This window comes from Sylvia atricapilla, chromosome 4, assembly GCF_009819655.1.
Source record: "Sylvia atricapilla isolate bSylAtr1 chromosome 4, bSylAtr1.pri, whole genome shotgun sequence".
In the NCBI taxonomy this organism is placed as follows: Eukaryota; Metazoa; Chordata; class Aves; order Passeriformes; family Sylviidae; genus Sylvia; species Sylvia atricapilla.
Window position 1 is genome coordinate 28,838,680 of NC_089143.1, and position 15,994 is coordinate 28,854,673.

At 41.1% G+C, this 15,994-nt stretch overlaps 1 protein-coding gene across 2 annotated transcripts; it reads left to right on the top strand.

Annotated features, from left to right (window-relative positions):
• The first annotated feature begins 1,879 nt into the window (after window positions 1–1,879).
• RNF4 (ring finger protein 4) lies at window positions 1,880–14,503 on the top strand. Of its 2 annotated transcripts, XM_066317391.1 has the most exons (6): window positions 1,880–2,171; window positions 10,511–10,674; window positions 11,133–11,253; window positions 11,971–12,050; window positions 13,306–13,315; window positions 14,367–14,503. In XM_066317391.1, the coding sequence occupies exons 1-6, from the start codon at window positions 2,009–2,011 to the stop codon at window positions 14,429–14,431; spliced, it is 603 nt and encodes a 200-aa protein (XP_066173488.1). In that variant the 5' UTR covers window positions 1,880–2,008; the 3' UTR covers window positions 14,432–14,503. The 2 variants fall into 2 exon arrangements, with proteins under 2 accessions (XP_066173488.1, XP_066173489.1); XM_066317392.1 differs by lacking the exon at window positions 13,306–13,315 and having other exon boundaries at window positions 14,367–14,476.
• Window positions 14,504–15,994: the final 1,491 nt, after the last annotated feature.

Sequence of the window (15,994 nt, forward strand, 5' to 3'; positions counted from 1 at the left end):
GAAAAACTGGACATGGCCATGGTCTTGTCAGAGAAAATTGAGAATAAAACTCCTTAACACCAATACAGTGTTAAGAAGCAAGCATTACTTTATCACAGCACTGGATGCACAGGGGGGTAACTTGGCCTAATGTGCATGCCTGGATGAAGATATGTGTGTTAACTAGCCAGGGATCACAGAGTCACAGAATATGCTGAGTTGGAAGGAACACACAAAGATCATTGAGCCCACCTCCTGGCCCTGCACAGCACCATCCCCAACATCATGTCCTGAGAGCATTGTCCAAACACTCCTTGAACTCTCTTGTCAGGCTTGGGGCTGTGACCACTTCCCTGGGAAGCCTGTTCATTGCCCAGCCACCCTCAGGGTGAAGAACCTAAAGCTCCCCTGACACAACTTCCCTTGGGTCCTGTCACTCACCAAAGAGCAGAAATCAGTGTCAGCCCCTCTTCTTCCCCTCACAAGGAAGTTGTAACTGCACTGAGGTCTCTGTCTTCTCAGGCTCCTCTTCTCCAGACTGAACAGACCAAGTGCCCTCTGCTGCCCCTCAGAAGGCTTCTCCTCAAGACACTTCACCATCTTCACCCTCCCACTGTCACCCTCCTTTACACATCCTCTATTAGTTTCATAGCTTCCTTATATTGTGCTATACACATTAGTCAGAGAAGTATTAGATATGAAGTTGCCTGGGTTTGCCTAGTGAGCCTCAAAGAGGCCTCTTCAGGATCTTTAGGAACCCCTGGTGGTCTGCCACAAAAGGCGCTGGTTTTCGCCCAAAAGCTGCAGAATGTTCTAAAGGAACTGGATGGGGTCGACTTGGCCTGTTACAGGGCGCAGTAACCACCATTAACTGTTCCTTCTGCATGAGTAGTTTATAACACTCTGGTCGACACAGTGGTGTTCAGTCATTGGTTGGACTTGATGATCTCAAAGTCTTTCCCGACCTAATTGATTCCACGATTCTGTGGAACGTGATCCCGTGAACGAGATCCTGTGAAACGTTCCCAGAAGACGGCGGAGGGGGTGGGGCGAGGAACACAACTCCAAAGCTCACACATACTATCTCCAGGTACAACAGCTCCGCAGAACACAGCAAAAGCACGTTCTGGGTTCGGCCGGCCCTTTCAGGATCTGTCAGGCCCGAACTAACCCGAGGACCAGGAGATCTTTCCCGAGGGGCGGCGAGAGAACTCAGCGGGCCCCGACAACCCCGCACAGGCCCCACGGCCCGTGCAGAACTACAACTCCCAGCGCGCCCCGCGGCAACAGAGGAGGTGGGGCCACCCGTCTACCCTCTCCCTGATTGACGTGCGCATCGACCACTCGGCGAGCGCAGGGCCGCGGCTCCGCCAATGGTGAGCATGTGGGGCGGGCGCTGCCGTGCGCCGCTGCCGGCCGGCTCTGAGGTGAGCGCGGCGGGCCGGGGGCTCGGCCGGGGGGGAGCGGCGCTAGCGGGTCCGTCCCTCCCGCTTGCCCCAGGGTTTGGGGCGACAGGTGAGGGAGGGGAACGGGAAGGGAAGGAGAAAGGGAGGGGGAAGCGGAAGGGAAAGCAGCCGTTCCCGGCCGTAGTGGGGGGAGCGGAGAAGATGCGGCCGTTCCTACCAGTGCGCGGGGCTGGGCCGGCGCCGGCCCCGCTCCGGCCTGAGGACGGTGCCCGCGCCCCTTCCCCGGGTGCGGCCCTTGTCTGAGGGGCTCGCCCGCAGCCCCCGCCGAAAGCCGCGTGGCGGGTCCGCCCTCCCCGGCCCGTCCGGGTGCCCGTCCGGGTGCTCCGGGGCCGGCTCCGCCGCCGCCGGGTTCGGGGACGGCCCCGCCGCTTCTGCCCTGCCCTGGCCGGTGGGCGGCCTCCGCGCCGAGGTGCGGGCACGGCGGGGTTACCGCCGCTCCTGCCCCGTCTTCCAGGGAAGGCGGGTCTGTTCTTCTCCGGAGGAACAGCCGGGGCTCGGTGGATGTAGCTGCATGAAGTTGTCGCTCTGCCCTCCCATTTTGTGTGACAGCAGGAGTGGGGGGAATGTTCCTCGCCTACCTCAGCCCGCACCTGCACTTCATTACAGGATGTGGAAAGACTCAACTAGTTTTGGTGGGTTTTTTTTTTTTTTTCTTTCTTTCTTCTGTATTTGGTTTTTGGGACTGTCGAAAGGGAGTTGTGGCGTGTCTCGGAGAAACTTGTGCAAGTAAGAGCAATGACCTTTTCTTCTGGCCAGTATCAATTTTTCTTTGCTGTCTGGAATGGGGCATATGGCCCATGAAAAGGTTTTGTGTGTTGTTTTGTTCTGTGGGTATGTTTGGGGGATTTCTTGGTTGTTTTTGGAACTGTTTTGGGTCTTCTAGGTTATTCATGAACATGTCATATTTGTCTGTAGATGTAGCTGCCTGCTTAGAGCACACAGACTGGTGTATCTCTGTTTATAAGCTGGTTCTCTCTCATCTTTACTCTTTTTATGATGCCTCTCACCAAAGTCTTTTGGTATGGGAAGGTTTTACCTAATTTGGGCAACAGACTCAGTTTCTTTTTTCACTCAGGTTGGTGTAGTGCATTTCAGAAAATCAGAGCATCTTTTAAAGTACTGAAAATACAGGGTAGGAAAATTTAAAAGAGTGAAAGATTAGTGTTCTTCATGGTAAAAATAAATTGAGACTGGCACTTAATGCTTGGTATGTGCATCTTTTGAAGACAAAAATGTAGTTATGTAGATACATCTTCGATACAGTGTTTCCTGTTGTTAGGGGTACAAAAAGACATCTGGAGTAGAAATGAAAAGCAGTCTTAAAGGCATGGTGAAGCCTTGGACTGGCTACCTAGAGCAGAGATTAGACAGAGTTAGACAGTAAAGTGGGTATTTATTAAAGGCATTTGACAGGTACACCTTGGGCAGTGGAAGAGTCTCACAAAGGCTACAGCCAAGATGAACAACAGTTATGAGGTTTTTTGGCAGATATAAGTTTGGTCTATTTGCGTATCAGGGGTTAATTGCCCAATTACAGCTTCAGGTAATGAAGTCACATTCCTCCATTTTGCTCCACCAATTTACTTTTGTTTATACTTTTCGGTCCTGAGGCTGTGATGATGACCTTGGTTTTCAGGCCTGGAAGGATTGTTTTGTCTGACCAAACTGTGATGAGAGCTTACTAACACTCTATATGAAGTTCAGAGTTACACACTAATCGAGTACAGGATCTGAAAAATATAAAACTATAACTTAAGGCATCATTCAAATATCTCATTTTGACAAATTCAACATATAATGGTGGTGTTAGCTGTGCCTTGCACATTCCCAGTGTTTGGGTTTTGGACATTGTTGGCTTCTTTAAGTAGCTACTTCAGGGTATTTGTCATGTTTAGGATGAATATGTACTTAAGTCTTGCTTGTGTTACTAAGATGGGGAAAATGTCTATCTCTTGCTTCAGGCAATTTGCCTTCATTCATGTGGGAGACCAAGACTTCGTTTTGAGAGTGATGCAAGAAAAGTTTTCAGTATTCTAGAGAATCAATTGTATTTGAGTGATAATTCAAACATGTTTAATTTGCTCAGCTTGGACTCGGTGAAAATGCTGACTTTTTTGTAGAGGAAAAAACAAGAGACTTAAATGATGAATAGCAGTAGTTACCGCTCCTAGTGTAAACATTCTTAATTTAAATAGCTTCACCTTCTTTTTTCTAAAGTACAGAAAAAAGTTGGTACATTAGTCTTTGAAATGCGGTTTGTTCTGAGATCAACACTGCTTAGGAGCAGCAACTGCATGTGCAGAGCTCAGTGTACAACAGGAAGGGGAGTGGCCTTTTCTGGTACTGTACAATCCTGTAGTGAAGCATTAGAAAGTCTGTAAAAGTTATAAGTAATTATTGGCTTGCTAAGTTGATCTGCTAACTTTAAACACAAAGAAAAGCCTTTTAATTTTTTTTTAAATAGGTCATTTTAGAATTTAACCTTGATGTTTGCATGCATCTTGCTGTGAGACTTGTTATAAATCTCACAGAAAACTGCAGCTAAAGCTGTGAGGGAGGTCACTGGATGTCTATGGGTTGAGGGGGAGAGGTTGCCGCAGTAATTATTTGTATTATCAACCCCTTGGAGTCTTGGTGCTGAGTGGTTTCTTAGTGACTGCTGGAAGAAGAGTATTACAGACCTTAAGATTAACTTGGGCTGTCCAGGCCAGTGTAACAAACTTCATTATTGAATTTAGTGGTCCTGCAGTTTTGAAGATTTTTAAGGAATTCTGCCAGATGAGTGTGTCTCTTAACATGCAATGTGTATACATACCCTGTTCCTGTACATTACTAAACTTGATCTGTGGTGTATCTAAGAAAGTAAACTCTGCTTTGTTGATGGTCAATTAGGTTTCCCAAGTAATCCAACAGTGTGGAAATCTGTAGCCCCACAGAAAAGGTTTGTTCTTACAAAACAAAAATGTTACTGCATCATAAGACTTCTTCCACAGTCTTAATAAATTCCAGCAGTCTGATTTTCTTAGTAAACAGGACCCTCCCTGTTGATATTGACAAGCCTACCTGTGATGATTTGAGGTAGTTTTACAGTGATGAGCTTCCCTGTAGGTATCTATTTTCAACTTAATTCTTCAGAAGCAGCCTCTGAAGAGGTTTTGAGCCATTGGCAGCTGGAACATTTGTGCCTTTTATGTACTGTCTGCTTTAATTATAAAGAAACCAAATTGTCTTGTTCTAAGATTCTGAAAATTAAACCATTTAAATAGCAACAGTGTGCTCCATCGCTTAGGTCAGCGGGTGGTTCTGTCCTCCACTGCAGTTGAGGCTTGACAGGAGATCCTCTGAGACATTTCACAGTAATCCTGTGTTCACAGACATGACAGTAATCCTGTCAATAATCTGGTTTCTCATATCTGGGTAAAGAAGCATGTGAGTATTTAAAGTGAATAGGATGGTCTTAACATTTCTTCTGTTGTGTGTTACTTCAGTTTTCACCTTAACTTTAAGTTGGTTGGTTGGTTGGCTTAATTTTTTTTTCTGTTATAGCTCTCCTTTGGCATTTAAGTCACTCATGGCCAAAGAGAATCTGTTCAAGTTTTTGTTTGGAGTCAACACAGTGTTGATGTAACAACATTTAACCCTTTCTAAAAATACTTGGCTAGCAAACCATTGCACTGGCTTGTATTCAGTGTTAAGTCTGAAAAGCACCAGATTTTGTGAAATCTTCTGGGTATTTTACATTCAAACCCATGCTGCCTGATGAATACAGTGAACTTTTTTTTTCCTTTTTCCTTTTTTTCTTTTTTCTTCTTTTTTCTTTTTTTTTTTTCCTTCTTTTTACTTTTTTCTTTTTTTCCTTCTTTTTACTTTTTTCTTTTTTTCCTTCTTTTTACTTTTTTCTTTTTCCTTCTTTTTACTTTTTTCTTTTTTTCCTTCTTTTTTACTTTTTTCTTTTTTTCCTTCTTTTTACTTTTTTCTTTTTCCTTCTTTTTACTTTTTTCTTTTTCCTTCTTTTTACTTTTTTCTTTTTCCTTCTTTTTACTTTTTTCTTTTTCCTTCTTTTTACTTTTTTCTTTTTCCTTCTTTTTACTTTTCTCTTTTTCCTTCTTTTTACTTTTCTCTTTTTCCTTCTTTTTACTTTTCTCTTTTTCCTTCTTTTTTCTTTTTTTCTTTTTTCTTTTTTCTTTTTTTCTTTTTTCTTTTTTCTTTTTTTTCTTTTTTCTTTTCTCTTTTTTCTTTTTTTCTTTTTTTCTTTTTTTCTTTTTTTCTTTTTTCTTTTTTTCTTTTTTCTTTTTTTCTTTTTTCTTTTTTTCTTTTTTCTTTTTTTCTTTTTTCTTTTTTTCTTTTTTCTTTTTTAGATTTTTTTTCTTTTTTTTTCTTTCTTTTTTCTTTTTTCTTTTTTTCTCTTTCCATTTTTCTTTTTTTCCTTTTTTCCTTTTTTCTTTTATTTTTCTTTCTTTTTTCTTTTTTTCTTTTTTCTTTTTTTCTTTTTTCTTTTTTCTTTTTTTCTTTTTTCTTTTTTCTTTTTTCTTTTTTCTTTTTTTCTTTTTTCTTTTTTTCTTTTTTCTTTTTTTTCTTTTTTTCTTTTTTTATTTTTTATTTTTTGTTTTTTATTTTTTATTTTTTATTTTTTGTTTTTTTGTTTTTTTATTTTTTTTTTCTTTTTTCTTTTTTTCTTTTTTCTTTTTTTCTTTTTTCTTCTCTTTTTTTTTCTGTCTTTCAGCAATGCAGATATGTCAGTGTTGTTGTTCTGAAAGATTCTATTTAGAAACAGTTCTGACAACTTGTAATTTAAAATAATCTTTGACGGTTTCAGGTCAAAACTGGGTGGAAACACCAATTTGTGTGGTGGTTTCAAGTTCACCTATTTCTGTTTCCCAAATTATGTGTAGTGGTTTGAGTGCTTACTAGAATTATTTACCCGATTGCAGGCTCAAAACTTAAAAAGAGTATAGAGACAGGTTTATTAACAAAACTACATGAATCAAAATAAAACCTTTAAAACACTTCCCCTCTCCCCCAACAGCTTCTTTTCTTTCTCCCAGACAGTGTATAGAGACAAACTTGAAACCCTTGCTCAGTTTACTACCTATAACATAGTCTTTTGTCAGTTCTTTTAGAGAGAGAAGTCTCTTTTGATATGTTATGGTAACTTCCCAACAAGAAGGAACAGTTCTCTTGTGGCTTTTTAATTCTCACAAAAGCAGCTACCCGGAAATCTGCATTTGTGAAGTCCTTCCCATATTACACAGCCTTCCCACAGCTGCATATGGGCCATGTTCTCATGGGGTATCATTTTAAGGATGAATGGTTCCAAAAGCAAAAGTTTTTCTTCCTCTCTAGGAACAGAGATCTTTTCTCCTTTCTAGAGGCATCTTCACTTTCATCATCTCATCTTCATCTCATCTCTCTCTCTCTCCATTCAAGCTTCTCATAAGATCACAGCTACTTCAGTATTTGCTTAGTCCACTACAAATGCCTTTGCTTATATCTCTAATCTGAACACTCTTATCATCTCCCCGATACATATTTCCACAACCTAAAGGGATACTCTAGCATATTACAGTATATTACCATAGCTCACAAAAGATTTTCAGCCTAAAACCAAGGCATCTTCTCATTCTCTTCCATCTAGGCCTCAACACTTCCTCCACTGACTTAGATGTCTTCATATTGTCTCTACATGTCTTCACTTTCTTTTTTCTCACTCAGAGAGGATTTAATGTTTTACAGGTTTCATCTGTGCAAGGAAGGAGTTAGCAGCCTGCAGAGGGCATGATGATTCTTCCAGGCAGTGGCCGAAGGTGGTAAAATCACCACCTAGGTGAGGCTAGGCCAGGATCTCGGGGTTCTGGCTGCTGCAGGGCCACCTGCCCGGCTGCAGAGCTGCCTTTGGTCTCAGCTGCATGATCCCTCACGGGGCGAGGGAAGGGCCCGGCCCTGCCAGGTCCTGCGGGCTGCGATGGTGGAGGGGAAAGGGGCTGGCCCTTGGCAGAGGCTGCCCGGCCTGGCTGGGCCTCCCGGGGCCGTGGCTTTAGGGGCAGGATGTTACAGCAGCCGCTCGGGCCCCATCCTGCCGGGAACAGCGCCCTCTCCTCCCCTATGGCATGGAGGAAGCTGGGCCCCCTTGTTACCTCTTACCAGGCCGGAAGGAAAAGAGAACTTCTCAGGAATTTCTCCAATTTTTAACCTGTGTTTTCACACAGGTATCATCTTTCTAGTGGCTTTATCAGATGTCAATATTCAAACCTAGTCACTGATTGGTTTTGCTGTAACTTTCTCGGGAAAAGTCACTTCCATGCAAAACCAGCACATAAGCTTATGTAAAGTTCATTTCTTTGTAATTGTCAGGTGTGTGCACCAACAAACACTTCCCAGCTTTTTAATATCCAAGTGTTTTCTCTAATTCAGTATCTGAGGAGAATCTAAGAAAATATCTGTTGGCTTTCTTGATGAAATAAAAATAATCTAATGGCCCACTTCTTAATACACTTCATGTGTTGCTTACTGCTAATCATCCTCTTGCTGTGTGCAGAAAACTGGTTTACCTAAGTAGTTCTTCATTTCATTTGTAGCTGGTCAATGAAGATGGTAACTTTCCTTCAAGCAATATTTTGTAAAAGCAGATATGTAAGGTTTAGGGGATGGTTCTCTCCCTTGCCTCATCGCTCATCCTTTGTTCTGTGTCTCCTCCTTCCCCTTCCTCTTCACCTGGTCTGTAAAACCTCCAAACTCATGACTAATAGTCATATGGAACTAGGAACTTGTATAGCACCTAGAAAATGTGCTCACAGAACAGTCTCTCTGTTTCAGTTTTTCAATAATTGGGTTTTTGTATGATTGCAGCATTAGGCATGCTCTGGCTTTAAAAGTTCTTGTCTCCTATCCCAGAACTCAGTAAAGTGGACTAAAATGAGATCTTCCCAGGAATGTCGATAAGACTCACAGAGAAGCTTTCTTTCTTAACAAGTGAAATGAAATCTAGACCTTAAGAACAGTGGGATGAAGTGTTAAAAGAGAATTCTCATTACCTGGCCGCAAAATGTTATGGAAATGATTGCAAATGTGAGTCCTGCCATAGAGGGAGCAAGACACTGTAGTCAGTCAGCCTTCTCTCGTAGTCTGAGTCTTCAACATCCCAGGTGACACCGTAAGAGTATTTATCTACCAGAAAATTGAACATGTCAGTTTGGATTTCTAAACAAAAGTGGGAGAGGGTGTTACACATAATCATTCTGAAAATTAAATCTCTTGTGCCCGTGGACTCACTCAGTATTAAGTCTGGCATATGTGGTTCAACTGGAGGGAAAAAAAAGGCATATTGACTTTTGATTTTGGCTTTTGAAAAAATACAAGAAAATTGATGAACTGTGTAATATATTGCTCTAAACCTATACATAAATATATCTTCGAGTTTCATAATAAGTACAAAATTGAAAGTAAGCATTTTTCTAAAGCATGTTTTGTTTTAATAATGTCACAGTTCAGTGTTAATGGGTCACTTAAGAAAGTGATTTAAGAAATTAAGTAAGTGGAAGCAGAAAAAGATCAGTCAGGTTCCTTTTAATTAAAGGCTAGGATTGACTGCCAGTCCAGTTCCATCCCACTGCATGTTCCCATTTCCCTGTCTGGGAGTAGGCTACAGCATGTGTGCTGGTCTTTATGGAAAAAATCAGTCAGATCTGGAGACAGTTCAGCAGTTCTTTAACATAATGTCCTGGGTTTGGACAAATTTAGGAGCCTCTCATAGAAGGCTGGTTTTACAACCCCTCCCCCATAGGTTCCCCCAGGTTCAAAAGGAATTCCTTTGGAGAAAGTGAAAAAAAAAAAAACCTGTTAATTTAACAATCAGATTACTCACAGGCATGAAAAAAAGAATGAATAATGTTAAGTAATAAAATCTATCACTGCTCTGAGGGAATGGGAGATTCAGAGTCCTTTCTGTAGGTGTGGCTCAGTTCTCTCCAGAGCTGGGATGTGGCGTGGGTCCACTGGCAGGGGTGGGACCCAGGTGATGTTCTGGTGTTTTGGACCGGAGAAGAGCTGAACAGCTCCAGAAGAAAAAGCCACAGTCCCAGGAAAAAAATGTATTTCCTCAGCTAATGAACAAGAAGCTAGCTAAGAAAACAAGGAAAAACTCTCTCCTCTCTCTCTCTTGCTCTCTTTCTCTGGAGAAAGAAAATGGAGAGATGGGAGAAACCAAGATGCTTGTCTTTGTGTTTTTAAATACAGGTGCCAAAATAATTCCACTACTTTCTTCCCCCACCCTCCTCGGTTCTAACTTGAAGATACAGGACTCATATCGAGCACAGAGCAGGTGATAGGGGATACCAGAGCATACAGTCACCGCAAGACACATAGTTGTTATTTCCCTGGTCCCTCCACCATATCCACTTGTGCCCAGCCCCAGCTTTGGACTTTGTGTTGGACAGGTGATAACTGTACCACACCCAGGCTCCAAGATGGGACCTTCAGTACCCTATCAGCTACTCAGAGCTGTCTTTATGCTTTTCACCCTCCCCCTTGGCAGGTAGCTGGGCATGCACATGTGCAGGTAACAGAGCAGCTATAGTGAATTCATATTCTTCTGCACATCAGCAAGTGTTTTGAAACTGAAATTTGTCTGCTTCACTTGCTTTAAAATCCTTTCAAGCTGTTTGGCTCCCAGTTGTTGGAATATGGACATGGGTTACAGAAGAAAGCTGCTCATCTGGAGTTTAGGTTCTCTCAAGATGGCCGTTTATGACAAAATTCCCACTTATTTCTGCCCACAGACGTTGCCTTGAGTATCATTCAGTTGCTTTTCAGTTCAATGTCACTGAGGTTTCTTAACAGTCTTCTTGTTTGCTGTCAAACTCACTTTTTCAGGTGTTTAGTTCATGGGTGAGAATGACTTGAGGCTTCAGGCCCAGCTGCACGTGTCTGGGGCTCACTTACTGAACTTGACTTCCCTCCTCTCTGGCTTTGGGCAGAAACTGGTGGCTCAGGGATAGCAATCTTGGAGCAGGTGGTATTGGAGAGTACAAGCATTGCAGACAGGTAACCTTCTCTCTTCTCTTTAATAGGTTTGGAAGAATATTGTCTTCTGATCTTCAGAATCCTGGAGTTTTTATCAGTGAGCTACCTAGAGGAAACTAAGGAAATTATAGCTGTTGCTTCCTTGCCATTACTTTTTTTGTGTTTGTACCTATTTTTCAGTGGTTTTAGATCAAGAAACATTATGAGCACAGTAAGTATTTTGCTACTCAATGCAAACCTGATTCTTGAAACATTTTCCATTGTATTTCATCAAACTGTTTAAGATTTTAGCTAATACACAGGACAATAATTATATTGAATCTTCTTGTAAGTTCAGTAAGATTTTTAATCACTGTAGGTGCTAGCAGTAATATAGAAATACTCAAATGTCAACAAAACCTAATAAATTGTGAACTAGTTTCTCATTTGCAAACCATCGTGATAAGCTTTTTCTTGGTGAGCCAGCTGGTAAGAGGTCTGGATCTGGGGTGATGATTTTCCTTGTTGGAATCAATTCAGGTAAGATTAACCCATACCACCTTTTGATCACTATTACAGCCATTACAGGAGTGTTTTCTGTACCCCTGTGTGCTTTCACTGGTGTTGCAAAATTGAGGGCTATGTTAATATTGCTTGCACAGAAGATGAAAAGTCTTTGTTCTCTCTTAGACTCAACGAAAGCGTCGTGGAGGAACAGTTAATTCTAGGCAAGCTCGGAAAAGAAACAGGCTCATGGCTTCTACTGCTGAAATGGCTTCAGAAGCAGAGCCAATAGAACTTGAGGAAAGTGGTAAGCTTTATTTTGAAGTGATAAGAACAGAAAATGCTTCTGGAGGATTTGGATCCAGCTGAACATGTGCTTTTGCCAGTTTCTAGGCTGTTTACTGAAGAAGGGAATCGTGATTTTAGGAAGTGCCTACTATGGCATTGCTAAACAATAAGCCTACTGAAAACTGGTTTGGTTTGTTACTGAGCTACAATGCATTTGCCACTAGTGATAGATGAGTTGCATAGGAAAGGTCCTCAAGAGCTGTTCAAACATCTGCATGTCTGTTCAGATGAGATGGGAATTACGGCAGCTGCCACTACACAGGGTGCCAAACTAAATTTAGGAACTCCCAAGTTTGATTAAGATATGGAAAGCTTTTTATCATTAATTGTGCCCAATCCCTCAAGGGAACATGCAGAGCAAAGTACTATTATATCCTATATGATTTATGTTATATTTCTGTGTGATAGACATTCCCCTGTTAGATTAATTGTCTGCTGCTGTCATCATCTGACAGAACTGTGTGAGGCGCTTACCTGCTCTTTTGCATTTCATCTTGTTGAAAACAGGGCTGGTAAAGCTTTCTATGGATTGCTGAGGGTAAAGCTTGAGTGAAATGTTGGACTTGTTCCTGAAGAGAAGATGAACAGGAGATGGTTGAATCTCAGGCTGTTACACAGTGGCATGCAATTTTTCTCCTCTGCAATCTCTGACCTTGATTCTAACTTGATTTTTCAGCTGGTGAAGAAGTAGTAGATCTCACATGTGAATCTTCTGATCCTGTAGTTGTTGATCTAACTCACAATGATTCCGTTGTGGTAAGTAATGAATAGCGCACTTGCCTAAATATTGTAGACAAATTAGTTTTCTCACAGTTGCCTGATAGAATCTGACTTTAAGGGTAAGTTTTAAGTTCAGAGCTGACATGTCAGGCCATGAAAGTTCTGTGTTGCAGATAACAAAGAAGCTGCTCTGGAGGTGCACATGCAGTTAGTGATAGAGTAGTATAAAATAACTTTGCTCCAGAATCTGGAGTTTATATAGGTCAGTCATAAGTAGTGTAACATAAATAGGTGCAGTTGATAGTTGAAGTTTTTCTAGATATATCAAAGATAGAATCATAGAATTGTTCAGCTTGGAAAGAGCCTCTAACGTCATCAAGTCCAGCCGTTCACCTAGCACTGCCAAGTCCACAGCTGAGCCATGTCCATGAGCACCACATCTGCATATCTTGGAAATACCTCGAGGGATGGTGACTTCAAGCCAATACTGTTGGGCTGCCCTGGGCAACTCCTTCCGGTGCTTGACAACTCTTGGTGAAGAATTTTTTCTAATACCCTTATAGGTCAGTGGTTTAAAGATAAAGCCAAGGGAAAGAAGAGGAAATAAAATAAGTTCAGGTTAATACTCCAAGAAGACTTAAAAAAACTTTTTTTTTTCTCTGCTCTTTTGCAAGCTAGAATAGCCTTTGATCCAGCTGACAGTGTTGTTTATCCCCTCAGTTTTGGGATGCCACTACTCCTGTGCCTAGCGGAAACAGAGTGACAGGAATAGCATAGGGAATATTTCTTGCTGGGGTTATTTCTGAGCCTTTGCAAAGGAAAAGCCTTGAACTTAATGACAAAATCTGTGCTTACCCTGCTCCAATTCCACCAAGAGCAGGTTGGGGATTGGGTTTCTTTTCTTCAGCAGCTGCTGTAATATGAAGTGTTTATGGACATCACTGCTGAATTGGCCTGTTTGAGGAGAAAGGGAAAGAATCACCTGAAACCCTTAAAGCATGGAACTGAACTGGGGGAGCAGGGAGGAGTGGGTTCAAGTGGTTCATAAGTTACCTCTATTTTCTACCTCATTGGAGCAGTGGGAGCAGAACCATCAGCATCCACGTAGTTGTTTACAGAGAAGTATTTAATATACCACTTTTAATATTCATAATCAAAATAAGAGATATAGCCTACAATTCTTAGCTTGTTGGAACTTCTGTGCTTAGCTGGTGTTTGTATGTAACACTAGGGGCGCACAACAAAGTCTAATTGTATTTCTTTCTCTCCCTTCCATATGTATTGATGCAAGATTGTTGAAGGTGAGTTGACATTTTAAAATTGATAATGGAATTCTCTTAAGTGTATTAATTATTGGTTTTTTTCTTGCCTTTTCTGGTGGATTTGAGCAACATTTATTTGAAACTGCAGAAGGCCAAGAAATTGCTAAAGCATTCTGCCCAGTGCCTTAGAGAATGAATCCAGTCTCTGTTAGTATCAAGGCTTGTAGAACGTATCTAAATAAAATATATCAAAGCTGCTCTAAATACTATTTTCTAAATACTGTATTTCTTTTAAACCTCAAGTTGACTATAATTTTAATTAGTACTAGGATATTAGTTGTGACGAAAAAAAAAGTCAGAAGTTTTGTTTAACCAGTATTGCAGAGAAGGAACTAAAGAAAGTGATTTGCGCTTATAGTATGACTAGTCTAACATCCCACCAAATTTTGCACTGAGAAGTATTAACTGTTTTTCTACTTTAGATGTTAAAACTGGTTACAGATCTAGAGAATTGAGATGTACTTCGTATGTTCTCAGCTGCTTATCTAGAAATGTTATCTGTTCTGTGCTCTCCAATGAAGCAGCCATTAAGTGAAATGCCTGTATTAAAGTTGTAGCTGAACTGTTAGGCAGGAAGTGGTTTTGTGACTTATGTCGTTTTATTGATGAGTAGCTTGATTATTTATACTGAAGTTGCTGAGTTAAACTTGAGTTCAGTCCCCTCTCCCAGAACACAGCAATTGTTGCAGTTCCTCAGCATAGGATTGTAGCAGTTTCTGTCTCTCAGAATTGGGAGAAGTATTTTCCCTTTATGGGGGAGATTAATTCGCAGGTCATGTAATTACATGGAATGTATTTGCATGGAGGATCTTCAAGATTAAGTTTTAGTGTTCACTAGGGTGAGGAGAGCAAATGTTTTGTGTCAGTATGTAGCAGAATAGTCACAATGTCTGGACATATTCAGCCTTAATATTTGGAAACTAATTTAAGATTGCTTTTAACCCAGCTGAATATGGTCTAATATTTCACTTCAAGGATAGCTCTAGGGAGAGAGATAATAGTATAGCTAACTTAACAAAATTAAATACAGAGAACCAACGACAAAGGAGAAATATGAGACTAAGAAGCCAGCGCCAGTCAGACAGCTGTGTATGAGTAGTGATGATGAAGATGAAACAAGCGATAATGATGGGTATGTGGTGATTAAGCGTCTCGAGAACTGGGACCGCTGGAAGAGAAACTGCCAATTCAAAGTATGTAACCCTCATGACCTACCAAACGTTGGGGTGTGCTTTGTGTCATCACCTGACTTTCTTTAAAGCCTTCACTTACTCAGTTTCCTCTTTTAATGAGTGTAACATCCCATGTTGCATGATAGTCAAATGATACAATTTTCACTTTGGGATGAAAAGCCAGCCCAAAACAGATCTACAGGTTAGTATACAGCCTTAAAGATGTGTGTGGGATATGGCAAGGAAGTGGGGATTAGTCACAGGCCAGAGCTCATAATGTATTGCAGTTCCTTTTCCTACAAATTCCACTAAAAACACTTATGCATTGCCTCCTTTTTTTCCATACTCTGCCAGTTGCTGCATTTCTCAAAGCAGCCACTGTCCTTCTCGAGGTATACTTGCAAGGTGATCCTGGAGGTCATGTTCTTATTCTTGTTCTGTCCCTTGGATGTCATGGAGCCCTGATATGTTTGCATGTGGGGTTGGAATCTTGCTGTTTGAGTGAGTAAACACCCCATTCTACAGAGAAAGATTGAATCGTGCTGCAATGTGTTAGACTAAGGAAATGAAATCTAATGTCTATGTGACTAGGCAAGTTGAAGTGATGCCTTAAGTTTTTAGCTTTTATATTTTTCAGATTCTGTACTGCATTAGTGTATAACTTGGGACTCTATATAGACTGCTAGTTAGCTTTCTTCCCATTTTGGTGAGACTAAACAATCCTTCTTGGCTTGGGAACCAAGGTCACACCATTTACTTCAGCCTCCAGAAAGTGTAAACAAAAATGAATTTGGGCAGGTGGGAGCAAACCAGGGGAACATGACTTCATTACCTGAAACTATAATAGGACATTTAACCTCTGATACGCAAATAGACCAAACTTCTATCAGTCTGAAAAAATCATGACTGTTGTCCATCTTGGGTGTGGCCTCTGTGAGGCTTTGCACTGCCCAGGGTGTATCCTTTGAAGGCCTTTTAATAAATACCTACCTTTTTTCTTTTAATTTTGTCTAGCCTCTGTTCTAGGTAGCCTCTCCAAAGCATCAGAAGGACATCAATATTGTGGCATAAACTTCTCTTAAAGTGGTTTCTGTTTTTTATTGGGGTTTTTTTGTGGGAAGCAGAGGAAGTACAGGGTTAATTGAAGCTGATGTGCTTTGAGCCTTTTGGATGTCTGAAAGGCAGTGTAGGAGAGAACTTGAATATGTAGTTTTTGGGTGTCAGGTCATAAATATGCCACCAAAAGGTCCTGTACTATTCTCATCCATAATGTGCTTTGCCAGTGGAGTTGTGGATGTTTAAATTTTGGTTGTTAAGTACTTCAGACAAAAAATACCACTAATTGGATAATATAAAAAAGTAATGATTTGTTCCTTCAGCATCCTCTGTTAAAGATTCCACCTTCCTACTGTGTGTAGGTAAGGCTGAAAGAACTCAGTGCTGCAGCATTTAACATTGACAAAAGGGTCCTGCCTGGTGCTGGGGA

Bases quoted from the DNA above. Each gene is read 5' to 3' on its own strand.
- RNF4 (XM_066317391.1), top strand. From the start codon at position 2,009: ATGTTCCTCGCCTACCTCAGCCCGCACCTGCACTTCATTACAGGATGT. The intron at 2,172-10,510 runs GTAAGAGCAATG...TCTCTTTAATAG, and splicing joins TCTCGGAGAAACTTGTGCAA to GTTTGGAAGAATATTGTCTT. The intron at 10,675-11,132 runs GTAAGTATTTTG...GTTCTCTCTTAG, and splicing joins CAAGAAACATTATGAGCACA to ACTCAACGAAAGCGTCGTGG.